This window comes from Lycium barbarum, chromosome 5, assembly GCF_019175385.1.
Source record: "Lycium barbarum isolate Lr01 chromosome 5, ASM1917538v2, whole genome shotgun sequence".
NCBI lineage: Eukaryota > Viridiplantae > Streptophyta > Magnoliopsida > Solanales > Solanaceae > Lycium > Lycium barbarum.
The window spans coordinates 3,024,711-3,052,481 of NC_083341.1; the positions used below are offsets into that span (position 1 = coordinate 3,024,711).

The 27,771-nt window shown below is 36.2% G+C and overlaps 2 protein-coding genes across 5 annotated transcripts; both read left to right on the forward strand.

Moving 5' to 3' along the window:
• The first annotated feature begins 146 nt into the window (after positions 1-146).
• Positions 147-4,870, forward strand: LOC132640144 (uncharacterized). Its single transcript, XM_060356605.1, has 3 exons — positions 147-311; positions 2,813-3,021; positions 4,328-4,870. The coding sequence occupies exons 2-3, from the start codon at positions 2,839-2,841 to the stop codon at positions 4,589-4,591; spliced, it is 447 nt and encodes a 148-aa protein (XP_060212588.1). The 5' UTR covers positions 147-311; positions 2,813-2,838; the 3' UTR covers positions 4,592-4,870.
• Positions 4,871-15,863: 10,993 nt separating this feature from the next.
• LOC132640145 (serine/threonine protein phosphatase 2A regulatory subunit B''beta-like) lies at positions 15,864-26,329 on the forward strand. 4 transcript variants are annotated; one of them, XM_060356607.1, is made up of 13 exons: positions 15,864-16,672; positions 18,651-18,893; positions 18,992-19,100; positions 19,291-19,390; positions 20,469-20,574; positions 20,785-20,875; positions 21,597-21,738; positions 22,265-22,412; positions 22,599-22,708; positions 24,394-24,550; positions 24,738-24,863; positions 24,958-25,121; positions 25,796-26,329. In XM_060356607.1, the coding sequence occupies exons 1-12, from the start codon at positions 16,523-16,525 to the stop codon at positions 25,096-25,098; spliced, it is 1,623 nt and encodes a 540-aa protein (XP_060212590.1). In that variant the 5' UTR covers positions 15,864-16,522; the 3' UTR covers positions 25,099-25,121; positions 25,796-26,329. The 4 variants fall into 4 exon arrangements, with proteins under 4 accessions (XP_060212590.1, XP_060212591.1, XP_060212589.1 ...); XM_060356608.1 differs by having other exon boundaries at positions 25,837-26,329; XM_060356606.1 differs by having other exon boundaries at positions 15,866-16,672; positions 25,830-26,329.
• The last annotated feature ends 1,442 nt before the right edge of the window (positions 26,330-27,771 follow it).

The window sequence follows — 27,771 nt, forward strand, 5'->3', positions numbered from 1 at the left end:
GGCACATAAAACAAAAAAACACAAATAATTTGAGACGGAAGGAGTATATATTTGTTTGTTTTATTTGTGAAAAAAAAAAAGGAACTAATCTGCATGCATTGGTGTCGTGGATAAAAATTGAGAAATAGATGTATCAAATATACAACTTGGAAAAGTTTGAGGGTCAATAAAACTTGTCGAACGAGAAGTAAAACCCTAGCATAGCAGGAACTGAACTCACTCAACTGACACTTTGAGTTATCTCCGGCGATTTCGCTCACGCGCCGATCTCATCTCCGGCGACTTCGCTAACGCGCCGATATCGGTGTAAGGTACGCGCTCAATCTCTTAATTTACTGGTGTAGCAGCAATGCACATAAAGGCAAACACTTGTACGCATATGCAAGTGCTAAGTTTTCAAGTTGCAAAAATTGATAAAAATAAAAGCTGAAATAGTTTAATTAGCAATGATATGAAGTTACTGACAGCTAAAAATAATGAAAACGCTATTTTTTTTTCTGATTTTTGTTATTTGTGTTGTTGTATTTGGTAGTTAATGACAAATTCCACGTCGGTTTGGTTTGGTGATGATTGGTTGATCATTGATGACACCTTTGTGATCATAATTTGAAATGATATGTCCAAAAAAGGTGTCTTTTGAAAGGATGTTAATTGATGACTGTTTATATTATAAATCGCATGTTTTCATTGTTCGGCTTCGGTTACATTTCTTTTGAGACGAGAATCTATCAGAAACAACCTTTCTATTCTCAAAAAGGTTGAGGTAAGGTCTGCATACATCCTACCCTCCCCTAGGAGTGGGCATGGTATGGTAGATATCGATTACCATATCGAAACCAAAAAAAAAGTATACCGCAGTTTCGGTATTATGGTATTTAGTATGCATTTTTAAAAAGTTTGGTATTCGGTACGGTATTCAGTATTCATGAAGAAAATATCAAAATACCGAATACCATATCGAAGTATATAATTACATATACAATTCATATATCTTAGTATTATAATACTAACAAATATATAAACTAGTATTATTAGAAAACTAATTGTTTAAACGTTGGAATTTTGACTAATCTATCTTGATTTAAAATGTCTTTTTTGTGTAATTAATTTACGAAGGGGATTGTTTGTACTTTCTTTTGAATATTTTTACGTGTGTAACGTGTTTAGTACATAATAATTGAGACGTTTCTTAAGTAGCGGAAGTCATAATTCTCCACGATATGAGTATATGTAAGTCGAAGTCGGACAAATTATGGTACCGATTTACTGTACCGTAAAATAACGAAACTGAACTTTAAAATACCGAACCATACCGAATTAATTTGGTACGGTAATGGTATAGTATTTTTAGAAATCGAAAATCGAAATTACCATACCGAAGTTTCAAACACTGTACCATGCCCACCCCTACCCTCTCCAAACCCCCCTTGTGGGATCACACTGGGTTGTTGTAGTAGTTGTGTTTTCATTGTTCTCTACAATCTACATAATGTAAATAGTAAGATCAATGCACAGTTATTGTCCTTTCTCTCTGCTCTATCATTTAATATACTGGTGTAGCGTCAATGCACAGACAGGCAAGGACTTGTACGCAAATGCAAGTTCTAAGTTGCTAAATTGGTAAAATTAAAGCTTAAATAGTTTAGTTAGCGATGATTTGAAGTTGCTGACAGCTAAAATTTCGTATGTTTAAGGTACCAGTATGAAAATGCTCCTTTTTCTGGTCTTTGTTACTATTTGTCTTGTTGTATTTTGTAGTTAATAACAAAATTTCACGTCTGTTTGGTTTGGTGATGTTTGGTTGATGACACCTATATGACCATATTTTTGAAATGATATGTCCAAAAAAAGTGTCTTTTGAAAGGACGTTACTTTTTATGAAACGATTTATTAGTTAAAATGATTGTTCATAAAAATGTCATTTTTGATCTATAAATAGCAAACAGTAAGTCCAATCCACAATTCATGACGGTGTGAAGTTGTGGAGTTGGGTATAAAGTGAATTCCCAAAGCTAATAAGTCTTTGGTGTTGCTGACAACAGAATTCATAAGTTTTTACTGTATCCTGGGAGATTCTAGCTATTAATCCTTCAGTAAACTTTGTGGCGCGTGGCGAATAACTCCCTAAGAAAAAGCAATTGAATCATGCCTCGATGCATCGACTCCTAGTGTTGTTTCTGTCAACTACCAAAACCTTTGGGTAAACAATACTCAGTTTAATTTATTGTTTCTTTCGTTAATACCCTGATAGCTTACTTACATTTGAAAAGAGTAGCAAGCTTTACATGGTTTTCTTTAAACGTATGTTAAAATCCTATTCTTCATGCCCTCCCTCCCCTAGTGAAAATTAGCAGCATCGGAAGAAGGCATTTTTTGATTTAGAAGGAATGTCCATTCCTGTCAATGCTACAATGCTCTCTTTACACTTTTGTTCTTTGTAATTATGCCTTTTGTTTTCCATGTGTTGCTTATCAGAAGAACAAAGCTTCCTTTATTTTCTTTTGCGTTTTCAGAAGAACAGAACATCCTTTCTTCTCAAAATTCTTTTTTCTTCTCCTTCAAATATTTAAAGTTATGGACTTGTATACCATGGGGATCCCCGAAACATCAATAGAATATTACTATGTAAAAACTGTTTCCAACTTCGGTTGTGCTACTAAGAAACTGTCACAACGTGGTACAGAGTTTTGAAGTATGTTTTCCTTAAATGGGTGAATTTCTTGGTTGAGTTGGCTTTGATCATCTGCAATATGCATCTTGTCTTAGTTTTGCATTTTCCAAGATTGACGCAATTCAGTTTGTGATTCTGAAGTTGGTTGAATCAAGAGAAGACAAAAGATGCCGCTATATGACTGTATGCTGTTGCTGAAACCCCATGTAAAGAAGGAAGCTCTGATGGACCTTGTTGCAAAGGTTGGGAAGCATGTCCATAGAAAAAATGGCGTCCTTACAGATATGAAGTCATTTGGAACTGTTCAACTGGGTTATGGCATTAGGAAACTAGATGGAAGGTACTATCAGGTGTGCATCTCTATCTATCCTTCCAGTAATGTTTTGTCTACCCCCCAAACCCCCCCCCCCCCCCCAAAAAAAAAAAAAAAAGGTAATTGATTTATCAGAAAGTCCCTATAGTTAACCCAGTGTTGTCAAAGGCGCGCTTAAGCCCTAAATGAGGCGCAAAACATGTTGAGCGCTTCGCCTTGCTTAATGCGCCCTTCAGTGATGTCTTCAAGGTTCTAAGACATACTTTTCTTTGCCAATAAGCGTCTCCTGAAGATGTGACACTAAACAATTGATATTTCACTTTATCGTAAATTGTTTTTTTCAGTTTCTTTGTCCATATATTTGTTATTCGAGCTTATTATTATTAGTCTTGGACTAAACATATGTATTTGTATTTTTTCTCCAATTGATTCTTTTTTCATTAAAACACACGCTTTATTTGCGCTTTTGATAACACTGATTTAACCGTGGAAGCCCCCAAAAAAGACAAAAGTATGCCAGAGAAATTCCCAAACAAACTCTACCAAAAAATTAACTAGTACTATGAATCACTGCTGCGGTGCTTGCCTTGTCCTTTTTCATGTATTAACTTTTGCCATTTTGGCTATATTTTATCAATAAACTGCTATATCTCTGCTGTTAATCCCCCATATAGCAGTAGAAAAATTAACTGGCTCTTTGTTCCACTACCCCCTGCCCTGCCCAAAATTTCAAATGGCTGCATGTCAAGACTGTGTGCACTTATATGCAGATTAACACATTCAAATAGGCAATCATGCTAGATGAAACCAGTTTCAGATCAAGACTTTAAGTTTAAGGTACTTGTAAAAAAGATTTAACATTAAGATATAATCAATTCAAAGAAACTACCAAAAAAGTCTAGTCTCTAGGAGTCCCATTGAATCTCAAGCATTTCCTTAAGGTAAATCCTTAAAATACTTGTAAAGCATTTCATATGCCTTGAGATCTGACCTTTAGCCATTCAATTTTTCACTTTTATATCTGCCATTTAAAAGATATTTTCCCTTTAACAGCTGTGAGAGAGTTTTTTAGCCCCGTCATCATTTTTTCTCACTGCTGTGTTCCATTATTTTGGTGCATGGCAAAACAAGCTCCAATTTGTTTTAGGGACTGTTGCGATGACCATGCCTTTGTAAATCCTTTTCTGTGATGCTCACATGACAATGCTCATCTGAGAGCTCTAGGATTCTTCTGTATTCTCGCATTGGAGTTAAAATTTCTGTTTCAAACTTCACACTTGGATGCTCCTGTCCTCAGTTTCATCATTATTACTACATTTAAGGGGATATTGCATGTTTTTTAGGGTCAGCTGATGCAAATGACAATGATGACACCACCGACCTTAAGCAATGAGCTGCATTACCTGAACAAAGAAGACCGCTTGCTCCGTTGGCTTTTGGTTAAGCATCGAGACATCAAATTTGGAATGGACTTCTTGGGTGAAGATGATACCAAGGCTGAACTAAGCAAGTTCAGGAGCAACTTGTACGAGGATGAAGAAGAAGAAGATGACGACGACGATGACGATGAGTATAATACGGATGAAGCCGAGAGAAACAAAGTCTAGAAAGCTGATGAATTTCAATATGAGACCACACCTTTTTTGCCTGTTCATCAGTAGTCATTGTACCATCTCAGTGAACATAATATTGTTCGCCAAGAAGCTAGGTGGAGTCTTGTGGCTAACGATTTTGTAGTGCATGCTTTTGTTGCCTAAAAACTAGTTGATTCATTGTAGTCGGATATTGGAATGTGTTTACACCAAATAAGTGAATGTAAGACACGCATCCTTTTTATACACTGTTAACTTAATCATGGTTAATTCGTAGTATGTATTTTTGCATTAGTTTATCACTTTATCATAATGTTGTGATAAATTTCGGTAGTTTGGTGTAAATACTGTATGTGGGTAAGCCTTTTCCGAAATAATGTCCTTTTTTTTTTTTTTTTTTTTTTTAACATTAAAATGTCTTTTGTTTACCCACCCAGGGTTGGTGAAGGTTGTTGACCATACAAATTCTAGATATATCTTTTTAGTTTTTGAAATTGCAGAATTTGGTAGATCTATATTCTTCTTCATTTTAGTTCTCCCTTCTTTAAATTACACATGGATGCTAATCTTTCTGACGTTAATTCCACAAAGTATATTGAGCTATCGAATAGCTCTAAACTTGATCAGATTAGATAACAACAAAACCAGATTTTTTAAAAGTTGGAACATAACTGCATTCACTGATTTGAAGTTATAATACACGCCATCTTGATTAGCTATACTTTTAGTTGACAAGAATGAATTTGTAAACCGATTGTTGTAATTGCTTTTTTTTTCGCGGATTGGCCTTCATTTGGGATGGTCTTTAATTTTTGCCCGTCAAATTGGTGGTCTTTAAGATTTACCCTTCGTCTAACACCCCGAAATTGTAAGTTCGAACCTCAGCTCAGTAAATAAAAATAAAAAAAATCTCAAGGCAGAATTTGGGCTGCACAGGCAGAATTTCTAAAGACCACCATTTTGAGGGGTAAAAATTAAAGACCACCCCAGAGAAGGGCAATCCTGCAAATAACCCTTGTAATTTTACTTAGCTATTGAGTTCTACAAAACCTGAAACTTTTACATAAACTTACTCTTTTGGGGTGGTCTTTAAATTTTGCCCCTCATATTTGAAATCTTTAAATTTTGCCCTTCGGCTAAAACCCATGGGTTCCAGGTTCGAACCCCACTTAGTCAAAATTTAAAAAAAAAAATCGCAAGGCAGAGTTTAAATTTCGCTATGCCCCCACCGGCATACACTTGTTAAGGATTTATCAAAGTTATACCGAACCCAGCATACTTATGCCTTATGGGCAGACTTGAGATAAGTATGCCGGGCATACTTATGGGCAAACTTTTAGTTAATCCTTAACTAAAAGTTTTTTCCTAGTCATGCCTTATGGGGCGGACTTTTAGTTAAGACATAACTAAAAGTATGCCCATAAGGCATAACTTTTCCTTAAGACATAAACTTTGTCTTATAAGGCAAATTTTTTATTACGCCTTGAGGAAAAGTTCCGCCTTATGGGGCATATTTTTAGTTATGCCTTATGGAGCATACTTTTAGTTGTGTCTTAACTAAAAGTCTGTCCCATAAGGCACAACTAGGAAAAGACTTTTAGTTAAGGCTTAACTAAAAGTTTGCCAATTAAAAGTTTGTCCATACGTATGCCCCCACCGACATAAACTTGTTAAGAAATTACCAAAGTTATGCCGGACCCGGCATAATTATGCCAACTCTGCCCATAAGGTATGAGTATGCCGGGTCCGACATAACTTTGGTAATTCCTTAACAAGTGTATGCCGGGTCCGGCATACACGCAACCCAAACCTTGCCTTACAATTGTTTTTTTAATTTATGCTTGAGCGGGGATTCGAACCCAGAACCTCATGATTTCTGCGTGAACGCTCAAGGTTGCAATGCGAAGGGCAAAAATTAAAGACCTGCAATATGAGGGGCATAATTTAAAGATCACAAATATGAGGGGCAAAATTTAAAGACCACCCAAAAGAAGGGCAATCCGCGCAAAAAAATGTAAACTTACATGAGGTGGCTTTTTTAAAGGCTGATGGTTAAGTTTTAATCCCATTAAAAATTGTTGTGCAAATATATACGTTTGGCAAGAATTCCTACTCCTCTTCCTCATTTTTATTCTCCATTTTCACCGATTGGCAGTAACAAATTGAAGACTCATTGCTTATTTATAATTATATTTGAGATAGTTTTGGTTGAAAAAATTGAATAACAGCATTATGGGGCTTTGCTGAGCTTATTCGTAGAATGAAACAAAACGTTTATTGATTTTTGAAGGTTTGAGTTAAATCTAACCATTGAAAATTATTTTGACTGACATTAGAAGTGTAACACCTCAGACCTTTAACTTAATTTTGACCATGATTCCAGACTTAGAAAATCAGATAAAGAATGTGAGAATTGGAAATTTCTCTTCAGCTGTCAGATGGGGATTTACGCCCCAGAATACGGACCGTAAATCAGTATACGGCCAGTATTTCAAGTCGTAAAGTGACACCCAAAATCACTGTGCATTCTGGAATTTGGCTTGTGGAATTTTATATTGTTAAATACGGACCGTATTTTGAAATATGGCCCGTAAAGTGTGATCGTATTTAAGAAGGAAACATAAAGCAGTGATTCTGTTTGAAATATGTTGAATTACGATCCAGGTTTACGGGCCGTAAATCAATGTACGGACCGCATTTTGGTTCGTATTTCCCAACCTGCACCAGAGCCTATAAATACCAGCCTTCAATTATTTTATTTCGTTTTTCATAATTCCAAGCCCTAGAAACGAAGTGTTCTTCTCCGAACAAACCAAAACAGCAAGCTAAGTCATTCCAAGCTCTTCCAAATCAATTCTATCATATATGCTCTTAATCTAATCATGAAATCATGTTCTTAACATAGGGTTTTCAAGAAAACCCAATTAAAGAGCATAAAGAACAAAACCTTGGAACTCTTTTCCAAGACCAAATTATTATACAAGTTTGGGAGCAATTCCAGGTATGTTAAGCGTACTATCTACATGAGGAACATTGTTTAATCATCCTCATACCTCAATAATCATAATTCCCAGAAATCTAGCAAGTTCATGATTTTGCCCAAGTTCTTGATTTTCATAACCTAGGGTTAGAGCTCAGTTTTCTGATTATGTTCATACTTGTTATGCATGCTATGGACTCTAGCTTAATCTAAAAGACTTGTAATTCAATCTACGAGTCTCAGAATACAGTTTAAGTCATCAGTCATGATAAAGAGCCAGTAGTCAGTTTTACACATGTTGCTTCATGTTTGATTGGGCCCAAGGCCATAGTTATGATTCATATGCATATGTAAGTATTTTGGGTCAAAGTCCATATCTTTGAGATCTCATTATTTATTGGTCTTGAGGCCATAGCTACATGATATTTGCACAGGTGGTTTCTATACAGATCAATTCATGATATGAGTATTCAATTTCATTATGCTTTATTGTTCATATATCCCTTATCATTGCTTCAGTTGCTTATCATACTTGTACAATTCAAATGTACTAACGTCCTTATGCATGGGCTTGCACTTCACGGTGCAGAGTTTGACTTTCAGGAGGATACAACAGCCGCTTAGCTTCCAGCACCTTGAGTACATCAGCTAGTTGGTGAGCCCCTCTCATTCAGGGCTTCTCGTCTATTTCCAGCTTTCGAGTATTAGTTAGTTCATTAGTATTTGAGGCATGTCAGGGTCTTGTCCTGACCTAGTTATTCTTACAGTATTTTGATCATAGAGGTTTCATAGACACCGTCTTTAGTCAGTTATGTTGGTTTTGCCTCACAACATTTATTTTCGCATCGTCTATTATATTTGAGTTAGAGTATTCTCTTGGTTCATTTTATAACTTGCATGCTTTCATGATACAACTGTTAGACTCAGCAGCCATGGGTTCGCTCGATCATAGACAGTCAGGCACCGAGTGCCGTGTCGCGCCCAAGCCATGGTTCGGGGCGTGACAAGAAGGCTGAATATCAATTTTAGGAAGATTCCATGCTGAGTTGGAATAATTTGGGTCAATTTTGAAGCAAAAATATGTTGTTTCTACACAACAAGTTAGAATGTCTGACGATCACCGTAACTTGCTGATATGATAAGCCTTGTAACTGAAATCTTATTGATTCGTCAGGATTTGTGGTAGAAATTTTGATGATTATCATAACTTGCTGTTAAGATAAGTCTTGTCCAATATCAAATACTAGAAGTTTGGAGATCGATCAGGATTTTATTGCAAACTCTGGCAATAAACTCTGGCAAAATAATTATTGTTGCATTATTTTTCTTTTAACGAGGACAAATTTTAATGGTGCCACTGAGAGACCTATTAGTGCAAAATCTTTTTTTTTTTTCGGATTGCCCTTCATTTGGGGTTGTCTTTAAATTTTGTCCTTCAAATTGGTGGTCTTTAAATTTTACCCATCGCCTAACACCCCGAGGTTGTGGGTTCGAACCCCATCTCAGTAAAAAAAAAAAAAAATCGCAAGGCAGAATTTTGCAAATCTGGCCAGCAAAATTCTGTCCATATAGGCAGAATTTCTGCCTATGCAAATTCTTCCTTAAGGCACAAATTCTGCCTGTGCCATGTAAATTCTGCTTGAAGGGAAAAATTTAAAAACCACCATTTTGAGGGGTAAAAATTAAAGACCATCCCCAGCGAAGGGCGATCTTGCAAATTTCCCGTGCAAAATATCCTAAATTCTATTGTCACGACCCAACCAGAGGGTCATGACGGCCACTCGGAGCTAACATACCGAGTACCTCTAAGCATACATCTCATAATAATTTATGGGTGGACCCCAATGGTAGCTCATGGTTGTCATAACCTGTAAGGACATCTATCACACCATAACAGTGCATCTCTATATAATCATCAACAATTATGCTCATCATCACCAGCCGACAAGGCTACCAATATATTATACAATAATATGAACCGGTGGAGCTATAAAACACCTAACTGTACACACACATCTACGAGCCTCTACATAGAATACAAATGATCGTAAGGACCAATACCAAATAGACTGTAGCTCCAAAGTAAGTGGAGTGCTCCTGAGAATCCACTGATAAAACACCTACGGCTCTGATCCGTCTCCCTGCCTACCTGCGGGCATGAGCGCAGCGTCCACAAGAAGGGACGTCAGTATAAATAATGTACTGAGTATGTAAGGCGTCAAAATAACATAAGAAGAAACGTGGAACTAATGTCACGACCCAACCGGAGGGCCATGATGGGCACCCGGTGCTAACCCACCCGGGCACCTCTTATCGTACATTTACATTCACATCTAGGTGGACCACATAGCTTATTCATAATTCCTATACATCAACACTATTAATCTCGTTGGGCAACAACACATTTATATCATCATCGACAACAATTCCCATATCCATATACATAAGCCGACGAGGCTATCAAAATGATATACAAAATATGAGCCGACAAGGCTGCAAGACATCTAACCATACACAACTGTCTACGAGCCTCTAAGAAGAGTATGTCACATCATATAGGCGGGATAGGACCCCGCTATGCCTATATGTATGTACACAAAAGAATAATACCCAAAAGCTGTAGCTCCGGATGAAATGGAGCTCCTCTATGCAGTCCCTGAACAAGAAATCTATAGATCAAGCCTGTCTCCCTATCCACCTGCGGGCATGACGCAACGTCCACAAACAAAAGGACGTCAGTACGAATAATGTACTGAGTATGTAAAGCATAATCAACATCATAATAAGAGCATAAGAAATGTCGTAAGAAGTAGCATAAGATAGAAAAATCGGGAGGTAATAGAGCCCTTTGTACCTCTAGTGGCCATCATCATATTTACTTACTTGTCTTTCATAGGGACCTTCCATTTCCAATGCTTACCCATGCATATATACATACATATACATATTCGTATTCGTGTTTATACCCGTATTCGTATCCATATCATACCCGACCATGAGGGTTCGGTGGTTCGCATACCCGACCATGACAAGGCTCGGTGATTATACATACCTGGCCCTACCAAGGCTCAGTGTTATCCGTACCCAACTGCAGAGGTGCGCGCGCGATAGGTATCTTACCCGGCCATATAAGCTCGGTGTTATATAATAGTCATACATACTTAGACACGTATACATAAAAGTCCATAAGTATCATTAACATCATTGCCATCATCGTTTACGTTACATCTATCCTTAAAGGATCAACTATCATATAAATGAGGTACTAGAATCGTGAAAGTATCGAGAAACATGAGCTTTGGTGATCTTAGAGATAGAGTCATTTGGAAAGCATTAAGGAACTCATAAAAGGATATATATAAAACAAATGAACCATGCCTTAATAAAAGAAGGGTTAGCCTTACATACCTCTTTGTCTTCTTAACTACTTAACGTTCACCGTCGGATCTTCTACAATCTACATTAGAAGGATTCATACCATGGTTAAGCCTTAATGATACTCTTAAATTCAAACCAGAATAATTCATGATCTAATGAAAATTGGACGGCTTTTCCCCTATTTCATCAACTTCCACCATGTTACAAAACAACTCCCAACAACCACAATAACATCCACAATATCGTAATCAAGTAATTACATTGCATTAAGCCTTCAAAATTCATCCTTGTTTTCAACTTATACCAACAACCTCACACCCATTTTAGCACATTTTCATACAATACTTCCTTATCACTATTTCTACCTTCCATAACAAGATTATACCCATACCATACTAATAATCATGGCTCGAGTTGGCTTATTACTCAAAACATCATAAAAGTTACACTTAACCCTCATTTTCTACTTTCTTCTCTACCCGAGTTCTTCAACAACTAAGCATTCATGATAACATGAAATAAGCATGAAAACTAACCTTTTTTCTCATGGGAATGAGCTTTGGAGCAGCTATCAACTTAGATGAAAACCCTAGCTTCAATACTCAAGAATTCCTTGTAGTCTATTAACCCTACGAAGCCTTCTAACACATGAATACTTTGATTCTTGCCTCTTGATCTTTGTTTTCTCTTGAATTGGGGTGGAATATGCTTGGAGAAGGGTTTGGAGCTCTCAAGACTTGTGGAAAGTGAAAGATGAAATAAAGGAGCAAAGGCCATCTATTTATACAAAAAGTTAAAGATCTGCCCGATGGACTTATACATTCCGTATAAGTGGACAATATAACACCGCCATGGAAAAGTCCCTCTCTGATATAGGTCAAGTTATACGGACCCCCTTATACGGATTGTATAAGTGGTCGTATAACACCACCAAGAAAATGACCTTTTCTGTGAAGGTCATGTTATACGGACCGTATAAAGCTATACGGACCGTATAAGTGGCCGTATAACTCCCAGTTATGCGAAACTTCCTCTCGTTGATTCGTTTGACTTCCAATCCTGGTGGAACCTTCTTGGCACTTACACAATACTTCATTAACCATACAATAGGCCCTATAGCAGCCTCTCAAGATATCACCAAATAAATATTATCCCACTCATTGCGAGAACCTTTCCGAACATGACTTATATTCCACTTCCTTCAATGAACTAAAGCTCATATATTCGTACAACTTCAAAATCTTATGGTATGCACCTTAAGCTATCTAATACCTTCCTTAATCTCGTAAGGATTTCATAATCACTTTAAGTTCACATTAGCCTATCCACAAGGCAACAAATCAGAAATTTCCGAGGTGTAACACATAACATGAGACCAAGATAACCTGTCATCTGGGAACGTACAATATATAATGCTTGAATCTTAGAAATCATATGTAAGTAAGCACATGCACGTGTATATATATATATATATATATATATATATATATATATATATATATATATATATATATATATATAATATAAATGTTGGTGTTGTGGAACGTGCAACCTGATTCATATATGTTAGTGCCGCGGAACGTACGGGCCGATCCATAAATATAATATGTTAGTGCCGATGAACATACGGCCCACTCCATACATATAATATGTTAGTGCCGAGGAACGTACAACCCTATCCATAAATATAATATGTCAATGCCTAGGAGAGTACGACCCGATCCATAAATATAATATGTTAGTGCCGAGGAGCGTACGACCAGATCCATAAGTATAATATGTTAGTGCCGAGGAACGTATGGCCCGGTCCATAAATGTAATATGTTATACAAATACATAATGTAAATAACATGCATAAAACCCATATGAAAGCTACAACTTTATCGGAGTGACGTAAGGTCGGTAACCTCTGATTATCTTATGGAACAATCATCATCGCTATATCTCACCTTGAAAGAACTAATAACATCAGGCGAGATCAATAACAATGAATAGAATCAAGGAAATCATGAAATAAGTTCAATGATCTCATGTTAGCATTTCAGTTAGAGTACTTGGAGTGCAAGTTCAGTGATGTAGTGCATTAGGCTGACGTGGAAGTGAAGCTTGGCATCCAGGTCATACAGAAGATAGATAGTTTCAAGTATCTTGGGTCTATTATACAAGGAAATGGGAAGATTGATGATGATGTCACACATCGTATTGGTGCAGGGCGGATGAAATGGAGGCTTGCCTCCGAAGTGTTGTGCGACAAGAAGGTGCCACCAAAACTTGAAGGCAAGTTCTACAAAGTGGTGGTTAGACCGACTATGTTGTATGGGGCGGAGTGTTGGCCAGTCAAGAAGTCTCACGTTCAGAAGATGAAAGTGGCGGAAATGAGAATGCTGTGATGGATGTGTGGGAAACTAGGAGCGGTAGGATTAGGAATGAAGTTATCCGAGACAAAGTAGGAGTAGCCTCGATGGAGGACAAGATGCGGGAAGCAAGACTGAGATGGTTTGGCCATATGATGCAGAGAGACGCAAATGCCCTAGTGCGGAGGTGCGAGAGGCTGGCTATGGACGGTTTCAGAAGAGGTAGAGGTAGGCCGAAGAAGTATTGGGGAGAGGTGATTAGACAGGACATGGCGCATCTCCAGCTTACCGAGGATATGACCTTAGATAGGAGGGTATGGAGGACTTAGATCAGGGTAGAAGGCTAGTAGGTAGTCGCGTTTATCCTTTCTTACGAGTAGCTGCATTGATCTTTAGTTTTTTGTCCCTTGATTTCTGCGAGCATCTGTTTGCACATAATGGTTTATCATGGCTTATTCACTTTCGTTGTTTTCATTTTCATAATTGCTTTGAATTGTTTGCCCGTATCTAACCTTTCCTATGCCTTTTCTTGAGCCGAGGGTCTTCCGGAAACAGCCTCTCTACCTAAGGTAGGGGTAAGGTCTGCATACACTCTACCCTCTCCAGACCCCACATTGTGGGATTCATTGGGTATGTTATTGTTGATCTCATGTTAGCATTAAAACCATAACTTTGGAATTTCTAAAAAAAATAAGATCATCATCATCATTATCACCATAAAAGGATATTCATCTTTAGCATCATAAAAAAAACTCTCCTAAATCATAAATCTCTAGCTTTTGGGAGTAAGAACATTATGAAGGACATGTATAAGTTCATGAGAAAGAAATCGTGCCTTTGGAAAGAAAGGGACTAGCCTCAACATACCTTGGAGCTTACTTCTCGTCCTTTTCCAACTCACTTCTTGTTTTGCAATTTACTTGAGATCATTCGTAGTCTCGTAATCTACATATACAACCATTCATACTATTGTTAGGCTCGTCATCATACGCTCGTCTTAAGCCCTTAATTTAAATTCATTTAGAATCTGCCGAAATTGGGGCAGCATCTCCCCTGTTTCTATGCCTAGCCCGAAATCATAATCCAACAACCAACAACGACAACAATACCAACATCACAATAATAATATCAACACCAAAATACTCCATAAACATCCCACACGATGTTTATTCAATTTCTCCATCAACAGTTCATTATACAATCATTTAATAACTCTATCTTCGTAAATAAACCAAAATTAATATTAATAAGGAGATTCACACCTTATTCTCGCTAAAGCAACAGGATCCTCAATATTCACCTTGAATCTAGGCCAACTCCATCGCAAGACAATATTATAATCGCTACTACACGTTACCCAAACATCGATTAATACTCCGTCGCTTGAAATTTACTAAAAATCCCCGCTTTTATATGATATATAGGCTCTTATATGTTTGATGAGCTTTCTAGAGCATTTGGGAAATTTTTGTGAAGAAAAAATACGGTCTTGCCCCTTATATAGTGTGCTAAAGTCGGTGGCACCGTAGCAGCGAGCCCTGCTCTGCCCGCCTAACTTGTAATGTCCATAATTCTCTACTCCGACATCGTATCGACGCACAGTTTGTTGCGTTGGAAACTAGACTCGACGAACTTTATTTTAGGCTTTTGTTTTACCTTAAAATTCCTCATATACTAAAAGATATTCTTCCTCTAAGTTGGGCCAAAATTGCCCCTCATATTTTCTTCAAAATTCCAACAAATTCAATTTCCTTGATTCACTTGCCCTTTAATCCTTCCATAGCTAATTATATGAACTTAAACCCCCACAAACATAAGATAAGTACATCTAATCTCATGTATCCTTGGAGGTAACTCCAATGTCCATACTTAAAACAACCAACATCTACGAATTTCCACGTACAAAACTACGGGGTGTAACATCTATTGTGGCGCTACCACTGCTTATGTATGTGAGGTGTTACGTAAAAGCCAACTCTGATCACTTTACAGCAGGGGTGGGCTTCGATATGTAATTTCGATTTTTGCAAATATTGTATTATTATCGTACTAAATTAATTTGGTATTTTTAAATTCGGTTTCAATATTTTGAGATAGGGTAAATCGATATTATAGTTTGTTCGACTTCAACTTATATATACTCGTGTAACAGAGAATTACAACTTCGGCTATTCAAAAAGGTCCCAAATAAATCGTACTAACACCTTACACATAGAAATATATTCAAAAGAAAGCACAATCAATCCCCTTCGTAAATTAATTACATAAAAGGACATCTCAATCGAGATAAGTTAGTCAAAATTTCAATGTCTAAATAATCGATTTTGCACTAATAATTGTTAGTAATATATTTTTGAATATTATAATATTAATATTTATGAACTATATATATAACTATATACTTCGATATATTTTTTATAAATATCAAATTTCTTAAAAAATATATATCAAATACTATAATACAAAATTCCAATATAAAAAATTTCGATTTCAATATCATAATCTCACGTACCTTAATATGCCCACCCCAACTTTATAGTCGTTCATAAAGTTCAAATCTCAGATTAGATTAGTGTTAAGACATATTATTACATCATTATTACACTACTTAACACTTGCATTTTTGCATACCTCCTTTCTCTCTCTCTCTCACACACACACACATTCAAGGGTTTCGAACTTCTGTAAATTGTCTCTTTTTCTCCGATCTCTCAAATCAAAATTCAAATCCATATAAATTCATTTCCTCTCATCTCAGCTCAGATTTCAAAAAAAATCTAGAAAGAAATTCTCAATTAAAAAAGAAAGTTCTAGAAGATAATAACGAAAGTTCTAGAAGATCTGAGTATTTGGAGTTGGATTGATTTTAAAAGCATTTTTGGTGATGGGAGAACTATTATAAGAGCTCATTTTTCTTTGTTATTTTAGGGTTTGTTTGGATGATAAGGAAAGTTCTAGAAGATCTAAGGATTTGGATTTGGATTGATTTCATTTTGATGGTTTGAGAGCTATTTTAAGAGCTCATTTTGGTTTCTATTTTAGGGTTTGTTTGGATGATAAGGAAAGTTCTAGAAGATATAAGGATTTGGATTTGGATTGATTTCATTTTGATGGTTTGAGAGCTATTATAAAAGCTCATTTTGGTTTCTATTTTAGGGTTTGTTTGGATGATAAGGAAAGTTCTAGAAGATCTACGAATTTGGATTTGGATTGATTTTATTGCTTAGAGTTAAAATGGATGTGGATTTAATTAGTGATATAACGAGTCTTGATGCTGAACTGTTGCAACTTCCTGAAGTTTCCTCTTTTGTTATTAAAGATAATCCTTATGTTGCCCAGAAGCTTTTTGATCAATGGCTATCGTTACCGGACACGACACCTTTGGTAGTTCCACAATGCTTAATTTTTGTTTTTAATTTTTTTGTGTATTTTTGTTGTATTAGGTATTAATTATGAAATTTTGATTTGGCTCAACTTGTTTGATGAAAAATGAAGTGTATTTGGCTATGAATGGGTTGTAATTCATGTGAACTTTTGTGAAGTACGGAATATTGTGGCCCAAATGACAAGTTGGAAAGATTAGATTTTGAAATTTAATCTGGCTCAACTTGTTTTATGAAAAATGATGGATATTTATCTATGACGACAACAACATACCCAGTGTAATCCCACAAGTGGGGTCTGGGGAGGGTAGAGTGTACGCAGACCTTATCTCAAAAGGGAGATAGATAGAGTGGATATTTGGCTATGAATGGGTAGTAATTCATGTGAACTTGTGAAGTATGGAACATTGTAGCCCAAATGACAAGTTGGAAAAATTAGATTTTGAATTTTAAGGACCCGTTTGGCCGTAAGAATTGTTCACTTTGTTCCGGATTTTTTTTTCACTTTTTTCAAAAATTAGTGTTTGGCCATGAAAATCCCAAATACAACTTCAAGTTGTATTTGGAATTTGAAAACACAAGTTTTTCACAACCAAAACAAGGCATTTCAACAAAAAAAAAAAAAAAACTATTTGCAAAAACTATGGCCAACTCCAATTCCAAAAAAAAGTGAAAAGGTTTTTGGTTTCTATGGCCAAACGCCTACTTAATCTGGCTCAACTTGTTTTATAAAAAATGAAGGATATTTGGCTATGACAACATACCCAGTGTAATCTCACAAATGGGGTCTAGGGAGGGTAGAGTGTACGCAGACCTAAGACCTTACCCCTAACTTGGGAGATAGAGAGGATATTTGGCTATGAATGGTTTGTAATTCATGTGAAGTATGGAACATTTGTAGCTCAAATGACAAGCTGGAAGAAAGTTCCAAAGTGAAGGGCAATTTTTGTGGTTGGGATAATTGATAATTCCCTTGTGAGATGGCTACTCTGCCCCCAGTTGGCCCATAGATTCAAACCGGTGGGACTGTGAGCCCGCCCTCTGCTCTATCTTGTGTTTCCAAGTTAGATACTTAAAGGCTATGTTTCCTTTTTTTTTCTTTTCAATATACTAGTTACTTACCTTCTCAAAAAAGTTATTTACTTTAAAGGATTAAAAAAATGGTAAAAAGTGTAGTTACAAGCAGTACTTTCAACAATGTGATCCTATATGATTTATCTTATATGTATCTTAGAAGTGGTTCTAACAACTATAATATGTTCACTTCATGAGAATAGTAATCACTTTATGTTGAGTAAATGTACTGTCAAGTCCTCGGGGATGAGAAATGATTAGAAGCCACTGTAAAGATGTATTAACCTTTTCTTATTCAACAAAAAAAAAGATGTATTAACCTTTTTGTGTATAGTGAAGAAGAAAACTCAATAGTCTGTTGCAATGTTGTGCTCTCTCTTATTCTTTACCAATTAGAGTCTAATATTGCTCAGAGTTTAAATAGTATACATATAAGACTACAACAACTTGTTGCAGTCGCTAAGAATTGCTTTATCGTGTTCATGGAACTACTTGTCTCTGAGAAGCTTTCCTGGGATGATGGAGATGTGGTGGTGCTCTGGTTTAATGGAGACTCTTTGTGAATTTTGTACTGTTGGTGATGAATAACAATGGGGATTAATGCTTGAGGATGTTCAGCTGGGAATCCCATATATTTTTGAAAAGATACTCTGCCGAGATATTGCTGAGCGAGCATTCGCACGAGGTTTAGGTTTTAAGAATGGAACATCGAACCTGATGGACTATTGAGCTTACATGTGTTTTTTTCTCAGTTCTGGGGGACTATGATGTTTTGTTTGGAAGAGCTGTATGTCCTGCATTATTTCAAACAGAAGCGATGATATGTTCATTTTTACCCCGTTTCTGATAAACATTGTTATTGATATCATTGGCAAATGGAAAGTAATCTATTTCACTACATGCAGGTGAAAAATTTGCTTAATAATGCTAAAGCTGGTGGTCCCTTGAATGCGGCTGGAACTTCTTCTAGCACAAATGTTGCTGCAACCAATTCTTTGCCATCTATGTTTCCGGCTGGAAGTACCCCTCCACTTTCTCCAAGAAGTTCATCTGGTTCACCGCGAACAACAAGACATAGGGCAGGCCCCTCTATGTTAGGTTCTTCTTTGAAATTTGTGAACGAGCCTGTTAAAGAGCCAATACCACAGGTATGGAAGCGTTGCATAACTAATTCAGAGTGATGTTTTTTTGGGCACAGACAGATTGTGATGGTTTCTCCTTTTTGATCAAATGCATATGATGATAGCAGTTTTATTTTCAAAATGGCCGTCCACCTCCAAATGAATTGAAGGAACGCTGCTTGTTTAGAATAAACCAGTTTTTCTACGGTCACACGGATGGATTACAAATGGAAGGTAAGGTTCCCCTTTCTTTTTTGGTGGTGGTGGGGGGGGGGGGGTTAAGACGTAAGAATTGCTTTCTTATGACTCTGAGATGACAATAAACACATTTAAGTATTTTGATTCTGAGCCAATACACACACTGCTTGTTTATGCGTGCATTTTGACGTTCTATATAACTTATTTTCCTCCTTGGTGTTGTCAGAATTTAAACCAATTACCAAGGAAATATGCAAGTTGCCGTCGTTCTTCTCTACAGCTCTTTTTAGGAAGATTGATGTTGATGGAACAGGCATCATAACAAGGTAAATATTTTCTTTCTTCCTAGAGAGTCGTCTGCACCTTCGGAATGTGGAAGTAAAATTGTTGGGATGAAGGGTGTAACGTTCTTCCTTTAACATCCTTCTGTGTCTTTTTGTCCTCTTCTATCATGGTTCTATTTGATACATAGGAATACATTTTCTTGAATAGATATATCCTTCTATGCGGACTTTTGATAGTTTGATTGATTACTACTATAGTAGCTCCCTTCAGAAATTCAATTTTAAGTTGTAGTTACTCTGCACAGTTATAGTTGATTATCTTTAAATTCTGACTTCTTTCCTGAATGTTGTGATTTGTCCATGCAGAGGTTTTAAGACAGACCGACCTTAATAGATTTTGTGTAGGGAGGAATTATATAGGAGTTTTTTCCCCTCAAACATATAAAGTGTATTATCTTTTTTGGAGGTCCTAAAGTTAGTCAGATCTGTTGCATTGTGACAAAATATTGTTATTCTGGATGGTTTGCCATAGCAGCCTCAGTATTAGTTTGAGATGGGTGTGATGCATATTCATCTCCCTTTAAAAATGAATAGATGGGATTACCAAATAAAAAGGACTCACTGTAGTATGCAAAAACAATATAAAACAATTTGATCATACAATAAAATAACTTTATTTGACTAGAAGGGAAATGCTTTTTTCAGGAGAGTTCATTCTTTCTTTAACTGAAGCACAACTTATGTTCGTGGTGTAAAAAATCTCTTATAGAAGCCAAGGATCTTTACCAGTTGTTGCTCTTTCAATAGTTCAAGTTAAATAGCTTTTTTTGGTCTGTATCTGAAACTCTTTGCCTTGTAAACTTATATCACTTCCATATCAAAATAAAAAAATAAAAAATGAACAAACAAAAATAAAATTAAAAAAACTTACTGCACCTTCTCACGTGTTTATTTATAACTACTGACACTTGAATAAGAGAAACTCGGAAGTGACACCTGATATAGGGTACTAGTAATGCATAGTATACCTGAGCTTTTGGTGTTAATTCATTTCTGATGATGTCTGAAACTACTACTTTAAAGAGAGTTTTCTGATGCTATTTGCTTAACATGGCTGTAGGGATGTCTTTGTTGATTATTGGGTCAATGGAAACTTGTTGACAAAAGATATTGCAACCCAGATGTACACAATCTTGAAGCAGCCAGATCTCAGACACCTGACACAGGTGCTTCTCTAGTTTGTTTTTTATCGGTTTGAGTAACTCATTACAATTATTTTGTAGTTTCTTCACTCATTCAATCTCAAAAGAGCTAAAGATTTCATCTGGTTCATGATTAAATAGAGATTATTTTTTCTGCAACAGAGGTTTTTTGGATTGGTGGATTTGTTTTTTTTTTCCATCTGTCAATTGAAGTTTCAATCAATTTGTTTGTAGGATGATTTCAAGCCTGTTCTTCGAGAGCTTTTGGCTACACATCCTGGGTTAGAGTTCTTACGGAACACACCTGAATTTCAAGAGCGATATGGTACCTTCTCAATATTATGCTGCATTAATTGCTGATGCATGCAGAACTTCTTCGTGCCCTTAAAATCGTCAATGTTTTTTGCGATGTATTTACCATTGTCCTAAATAAGCTCTTCTGTTAGACATTCCTATCAAGTTTTATCTTGAGAGGTTACATTTGACCACAGCAAAAAACTAGAAGTGCTATGGGTCCTAGTTTGGTATTGTTGTGGTTGCTATAAAATTTTCAGACTAATTTGTGAGGTGTGACTCTCTGGGATGAACTGGACAGTTTTTTTTTTTTTGAGGCAACTATACGTTGAACTAGGTGTGCTGTGTTACTCATCCTCCTACCCGATGGTGGAGAATAAAGTCAGTGAAATATCTAAGAGTTCCTAGCTGTGTCATCTCGCATGGATCAATTACCTTTTCTATTCTTTTGGAATGTCAAGCACGAGAACCCTAATTCCGCGGCATAGCTTTCTTGTCTAACTAAGACTTGAAATTTCCTTTAGTTACTCTCTATAAAGGAGTCCCATTCAAAGTAGTTTAGCTAACCTTTTACCCTTCACCCTTTTTGGGGGGTTCTATCAGCATTCCTGTTTTGGGACTTAGGAATGGACTAGATAGTCTGTTTTTTTACCGGTGGAGTGACACATCTTATTTAAATACTTGTTTGTAACATAGAGGGGTTTCAAACTACTTCACTCTATCTTAACAGTTAATTTTCTTGCATTGGCCAGCTGAAACTGTAATATACAGAATATTTTTCTACGTGAATAGATTGGGTGATGGTCATCTTACCCTCAGGGAGCTGAAGCGTTCGGACCTAATTGCTGCAATGCAACATGCAGACGAAGAAGAAGATATTAACAAGGTCCTTAGGTAAATACCATTGCCACGGGACTTAATATAGACATAAAAAAGTATACGGACTTCTTCTTTTTGGGAAGTTTTAGAGATTCACGCCTTTTACTTCACTTAATGCAGTCTGTTCTTGTTTCTTTGCCCTGTAAACATCAGATTGTCTATGTCACGTGGTTTAATTACAAGGATGTTTATGTGGCAAGTGGTGGCGCTGGGAGTCTTTTTTTGACTAGTCAAAGAAAGAAGAGAGAACAAATGCATTACACATAGGTTATAAAAATGCATTATACATCACTGATTAGTGGCATCCTTTTTTGGAGTTTGACATTACAAAAGCACATCACTATGTTTTGCAGATTACTTTGAAACTCTGGGTTCTCACAGAAACTATGTCAAATATTATGTACTCTTTATCTTTTAGAGTTTGTTCTGCTGACTTTTGCTTGACATTATTCTCACTGATAACTTTGGGCAAGTTCTTGTTACTTCTGCCGATCAAGTAAATACATGTGCGGCATCATTGAGTACCTTATATTTGCTGCAGGTACTTTTCTTACGAACACTTTTACGTGATATATTGCAAGTTTTGGGAGCTGGATACCGATCATGATTTTCTGATTGATAAAGAGAACCTCATTCGATATGGCAACCATGCCCTTACATACAGGATTGTTGATAGAATATTTTCTCAGGTTAGAGTCTTCCATGTACTCTGTTTGTCACTTCTTGTTTTACCTTCCTGCTATTATGAATAACTTGTTGTATTTGAAGACTGCTTATTATCACGTTATAAGGAGTTCTTAATTTTCTGTTGTCCCTTCAGGGATATCTGATGGAATTGTACACAGAAGATTAGCATGTTTTAATGTTTTTGTCAGGTTCCAAGGAAGTTTACAAGTAAAGTTGAAGGAAAGATGGGTTATGAAGACTTTGTTTACTTTATATTATCAGAGGAGGATAAAACATCGGAGCCTAGTCTTGAATACTGGTAAATTTCAGGATTAACATGAAACTCTTTTTTTCAAGCTCCATGAAAATGTTGAATTTTTCCTCCTGAATTCTTCTATAATGGAGCATATGGATCTTTTTTTTTTTAACGAAGATGGAGCATTCGAGTTTCTTTAAATCATCCTGTGATTTTGTTTTCCTCTGAGTGGAGATTATGTTACTGATGTTCTTTCTTTAGGGAGCCAACTGATTTCAACTATCCATGTCAATTTTATGAGTGCAGTTGGATTAGTGAATTCCTTCTGTATTGTGCTTCTAGTTGATTGAGTAGGAAAGGGGGAGGAGATATTGGTGAAAGTTTTCAAAAAGCACTTTTGTTTAGGATAGACAATCGTCTCTCCAATAATCGATAACATTTAGGAGCACCAAAGATGCTGGTACTTGGAAGTATATGGTATTTTTGTCCGTAAGACTATTGTGCTTGTGCTAACCAGGATATCACCATTCATGAGTATGAATAAGATTTTCCTTGCAAATTACTTCTAGTTCTAGCCATATATTTGTTGCATTTATTATATTCCCTGCTTGTTTTCATCAATTGTTTTTGTTCTGCGTAGAACAGTTTTTTTTTTTTTTTTTTTTTTTATCAAAAAAAAAAAATGAAAGGATGTTTCCCAGACCTAAATCCAAACAAACACATTGTTTTCTGGAAAGGTGGGGAAAAAATAAAAACAAAACCAAACCACTTCCGTTTTAGCTTCTTTTGGAAAAAGACCAGAACTAGATCCGCTTTTAGTCCAAATACCATCTAAGATGTATGAAGTTATCTGCATAGGTTGCAGAATTGAAATAACACTGATTCTGATACAAAATATTTTAGGTGATTTGGGTATTTTAATGAGATGTGGAGCAAGGATGCATTGAAATTTTTATTATTATGGAAGCTTATAACTTGGCGAATTTATTGGGGATCCAATTACATATGCATTTATTAACTGGAAAGCTGAGTTACCTACTAAATGCATAAGATTTGAGTACACCGAGGAGGTGGGGACTTATTCAGATTAGTAAGGTCATTTTTATACTTTTGTGAATCCAGGAGGTGCAAAATATTTTTACATAGTAGATAACTCAAGCTTCCTCAAAATTTAGGAACTGAGAAGTCAACCAATATGTCTTGATCAGATAAGTCCAATATTTTACACCAAAAAAGATCTAAAAAAATATTCCAGACATTGATAAATCAGTCTCCAAACTGGTGCTGCAGTATCTTCAAAGTATCGCTGATTTCTGTCTTCTTTCCTAATCGTCCTTTCTGCTAACCTTGTTATTAGTAGCTCTGTAGCTTTTCTTGGTTGATTAGACAGACTTATTTGTGTATGCAAGCATTGCTATGCTGTCTCTTGTTTCCTCATAGGTGTTGAATTGAATGAATTATTGTGGGCTGGAAGTCAAATTGCTGGTTTGTTGCATTTTGAAAATTAAGAGTATATCTATCAGGAATTATTGTGACAGTCAGGGAAGGCCATGTAGTTGCATGTGTTGCATTAGGATTTGTATGCTTGAATTCAGTTCATTTCAGCTAAGAATTTAGGCAACATAGTGTCATTAGAGAATGATGAGTCCTCTTCAGAAAAATTTCAGTTGTATAGTTGTGGGACATGCACAAGTACTCGCAGATGACACCGCCTTTCTTTTCTCTATCTCAATTTATTTTATGGGCAGGTTCAAATGCATAGATTTGGATGGAAACGGTGTTATGACTAGGAATGAAATGCAATTTTTTTATGAGGAGCAGTTGCATAGGATGGAATGCATGGGCCAAGAGCCAGTGCTTTTTGAGGATATTTTGTGCCAGATGGTAGATATGATTAGTCCAGAGGTAATCTTTGATTTTTTTTCACATTTGATATCTTTTATCATGTTGCGTCTTTTTCATGCTCAGACATATTCATCAGATTATTGCTTTTTTCTACACTTCTAGTTGACCTCTCTTGGTACCTTGAATTTGTACCATCTGGGTTAATTTTCAAAAATGACATATAACACCGAAGTTTCTTTACTTGCAGGATGAAAGTTATTTTACGTTACGCGACTTGAAGGGCAATAAACTATCTGGCAGTGTTTTTAATATTCTCTTTAACCTCAATAAGTTCATGGCATTTGAAACTCGCGACCCGTTCCTTATACGTCAAGTGAGTTAATGTTTAATTAACAAGTAAATGAACTTCTTTTACATTCCTTCATCATTCTTACCAATGGATTAACATGATTTTCTTTTTGTTCCAGGAGCGTGAGAACCCGAATTTGACCGAGTGGGATCGCTTTGCACACAGGGAATATATTAGACTCTCAATGGAGGAAGATGCAGAGGATGCCTCCAATGGAAGTGCAGATGTCTGGGATGAATCACTTGAGGCTCCCTTTTGAGTTTCAGTTGGCAAGGTGGAAAGGTATGGGCAATTCATTTATTTTCCCCTCCATCAACCGCTTCATATTGTAGACGGATAGTTCTATGAAACAGTATTTCTTATCGAGATCTCTCTGGTTTTGAATTCCATATCCACTCTTTAGTATTATGAAGCTGCTAGATGAAAGTTCAGTGCTTGACTAAACTTACAAACACCTGGGGTGGCAAGCCCTTTTGGATGATACTAAACCATTGCTGAAGTAGCGCAATATGTTGGGGTTGTATAAAAATGTTGAAGCAAGCTGTTCTCCTAGTTTTTCCACTCCTGGGCCATAAAGTATTTTTTTATGGTTCACTTTAATGGCGTGACACTGTTCCTTCTTAATTACTTGAAAGGACAGGAAAAATACTTCTTCAGCATCAAATGTAAAATGCTGGCTGGAACTGAATTCATAACAAAATTGATTGACTCGCTAGGTGAATGCAGAATACCTTTTTGTAAGAGATTATTTTGTAACCAAGCGATGGGAGATACATCATACATCCTAATCTCATTTTCAGTTGCAACACAAGTGTATACCTTATTTTATGATTCATCTAATTCAGCTACGTATTAATACTGAGTGGTCCTCTAGAATATTTGATCACTTTTATTTTATTTATTTAATATGTGAGTTGGGACGCCCTAGACATAATGTTGATTTATTGCTATACCAGAAGGCTGAACTCCTGTTTTTTAAATCTCTACTAGTTTCCAGCGAGGTGCCTGCAGCGAACTTCATCTCAAGCTGAATTTTGAGCCGCAAAAGTGAATTTTGCACAGAGAAGAATCAAGTGGGACAAGCTGCCCTATGTGTTCCACCAAGATGTTCTTTTGAGATAGCCACAGACAGAGTATGCTCGTTCGAAGTATCTCTCCATGCTAGTTTGAAGGCTGCCAACATGAATTATCAAGGGCTTGGCAAACGGCCGATTGGTGATCGATAGTCAAATGTACCTTCTGGTAATTCGGAACTTTCACATTTGTTCTCTCTTTAGCTGTAAGAAATCAATGTTATTGATTATTTGTTGTAGTTCCGATTTTCAGCGGTTTCAGATACCTTTTTGTCTAGATGAGGTTTAGTGTAGTGAGTGTCAATGTGCCATGTTATCTGCTTTTTTGTTCCTTTTTTTGTGGTCTGTGAATCTTAATAGTTGTGTATGGACTTGGGTGTATAATTTTGCTGACAAATGGCATTGTTGATTTGTTAATCACTGGTCATAAACTAGTTCTAGTTTCATAATTCATTAACCCTTGAATTTGGTTAAGCAAGAATGAGCTGAAATGAAACTTCCTTTCACTTGGAGGCCCAAGAAATGGCAATAAAGGATATTCAGATGTCTATATTCCAATAAAATCTCACTTTGTGGGGTTACACTGGGTATGTTGTATATTCCAATAAAGTTGTACTCATCAAAGTAGTCACTCGCTCTCCATAAATCACAGAGTATTAGCTTCAACCTTGATGCTTTATTTGAGATTGATAGTGTACTCCTTCCGTCACAAAATACTTGTCGTCCTTGTTAAAAATACTTTGACATTTTATGTAACCAAGATAAAATAAGTAGCTTTCCCCATTTACCTATTAATTAGCTACATTTAAGGGGTTCTCATCATTGAAGGAGTAAATATTTATTTTGGAGAGATTGCATGATGAAATATGTTAAGAGGGTAAATTGGTTAAAATGCTACCGTTATAAATGTTTTTTTTAAGGGGCGTGTAAATGAAAAATGTGACAAGTATTTTGGGTGGGAGGGAGTATTTTCTTCTCCTATCAAAATTTTACATAGATGACTACATTTTGGGGGTTTAAAATTTGCCATAGTTACATTTTCAATATTTACATGGCATAGCTATTTTTTTTTTTCGTTGTATTCGTTTTTTTTTCCCACTGTATTCATGAATACAACGATTTTTTTTTTCTTTTTTCACTGTATTCATGAAATTATTATTTGCATTCATAAACGGGCTCGTTGTATTCATGAATACAACGAGTAAAACTGAATATATAAAATTATATATACTCCAAAAATTAACGAATACACCCTAAAAAAAATGAATGCAATCTAAAGTATTAACAAAAAAAATTCAAAAAAGTGGATACAATCGTCTTATTCATGAATACAACACCACAAACCACTAGTTTTGGCCAGATCTGATGGAAATTTCACAACAACAACAACAAATAACGCTTATGCTAACAAATACACCCTAACAAAATGAATACAATTGAAAAATTTAACAAAAAAGATCAAAAAAGTGAATACAATCGCCGTATTCGTGAATACAACTTCTAGCCAAATCTGACTGTTTCCGTCTAGATCTGACACCGACGCCATCAGATCTACGAAAACACCACTGTCACCAACAACCGCCGTTGTTATCCTTCATCGTCATCGTCATCGTCACCAACAACTCCGCCATTAAAACGAAATCGAAGCTTGTTCAAGAATCCTAACAATGTCAGAAACGTTTTTTGTTAAAATTAAAAAAATGGAAGAAGATATTCAACAAAATACACATAAAAAAACAACTAAAAATGAAAGAATTATTGTGTGTATTTTTAGAGAGCAAAAGAAAACGGGTGTGTGTTTTTAGAGGGAGAAATGGAGATTTTTAGAGAGAGAAGATAGTTGAAGAAGAAGAAGAAGT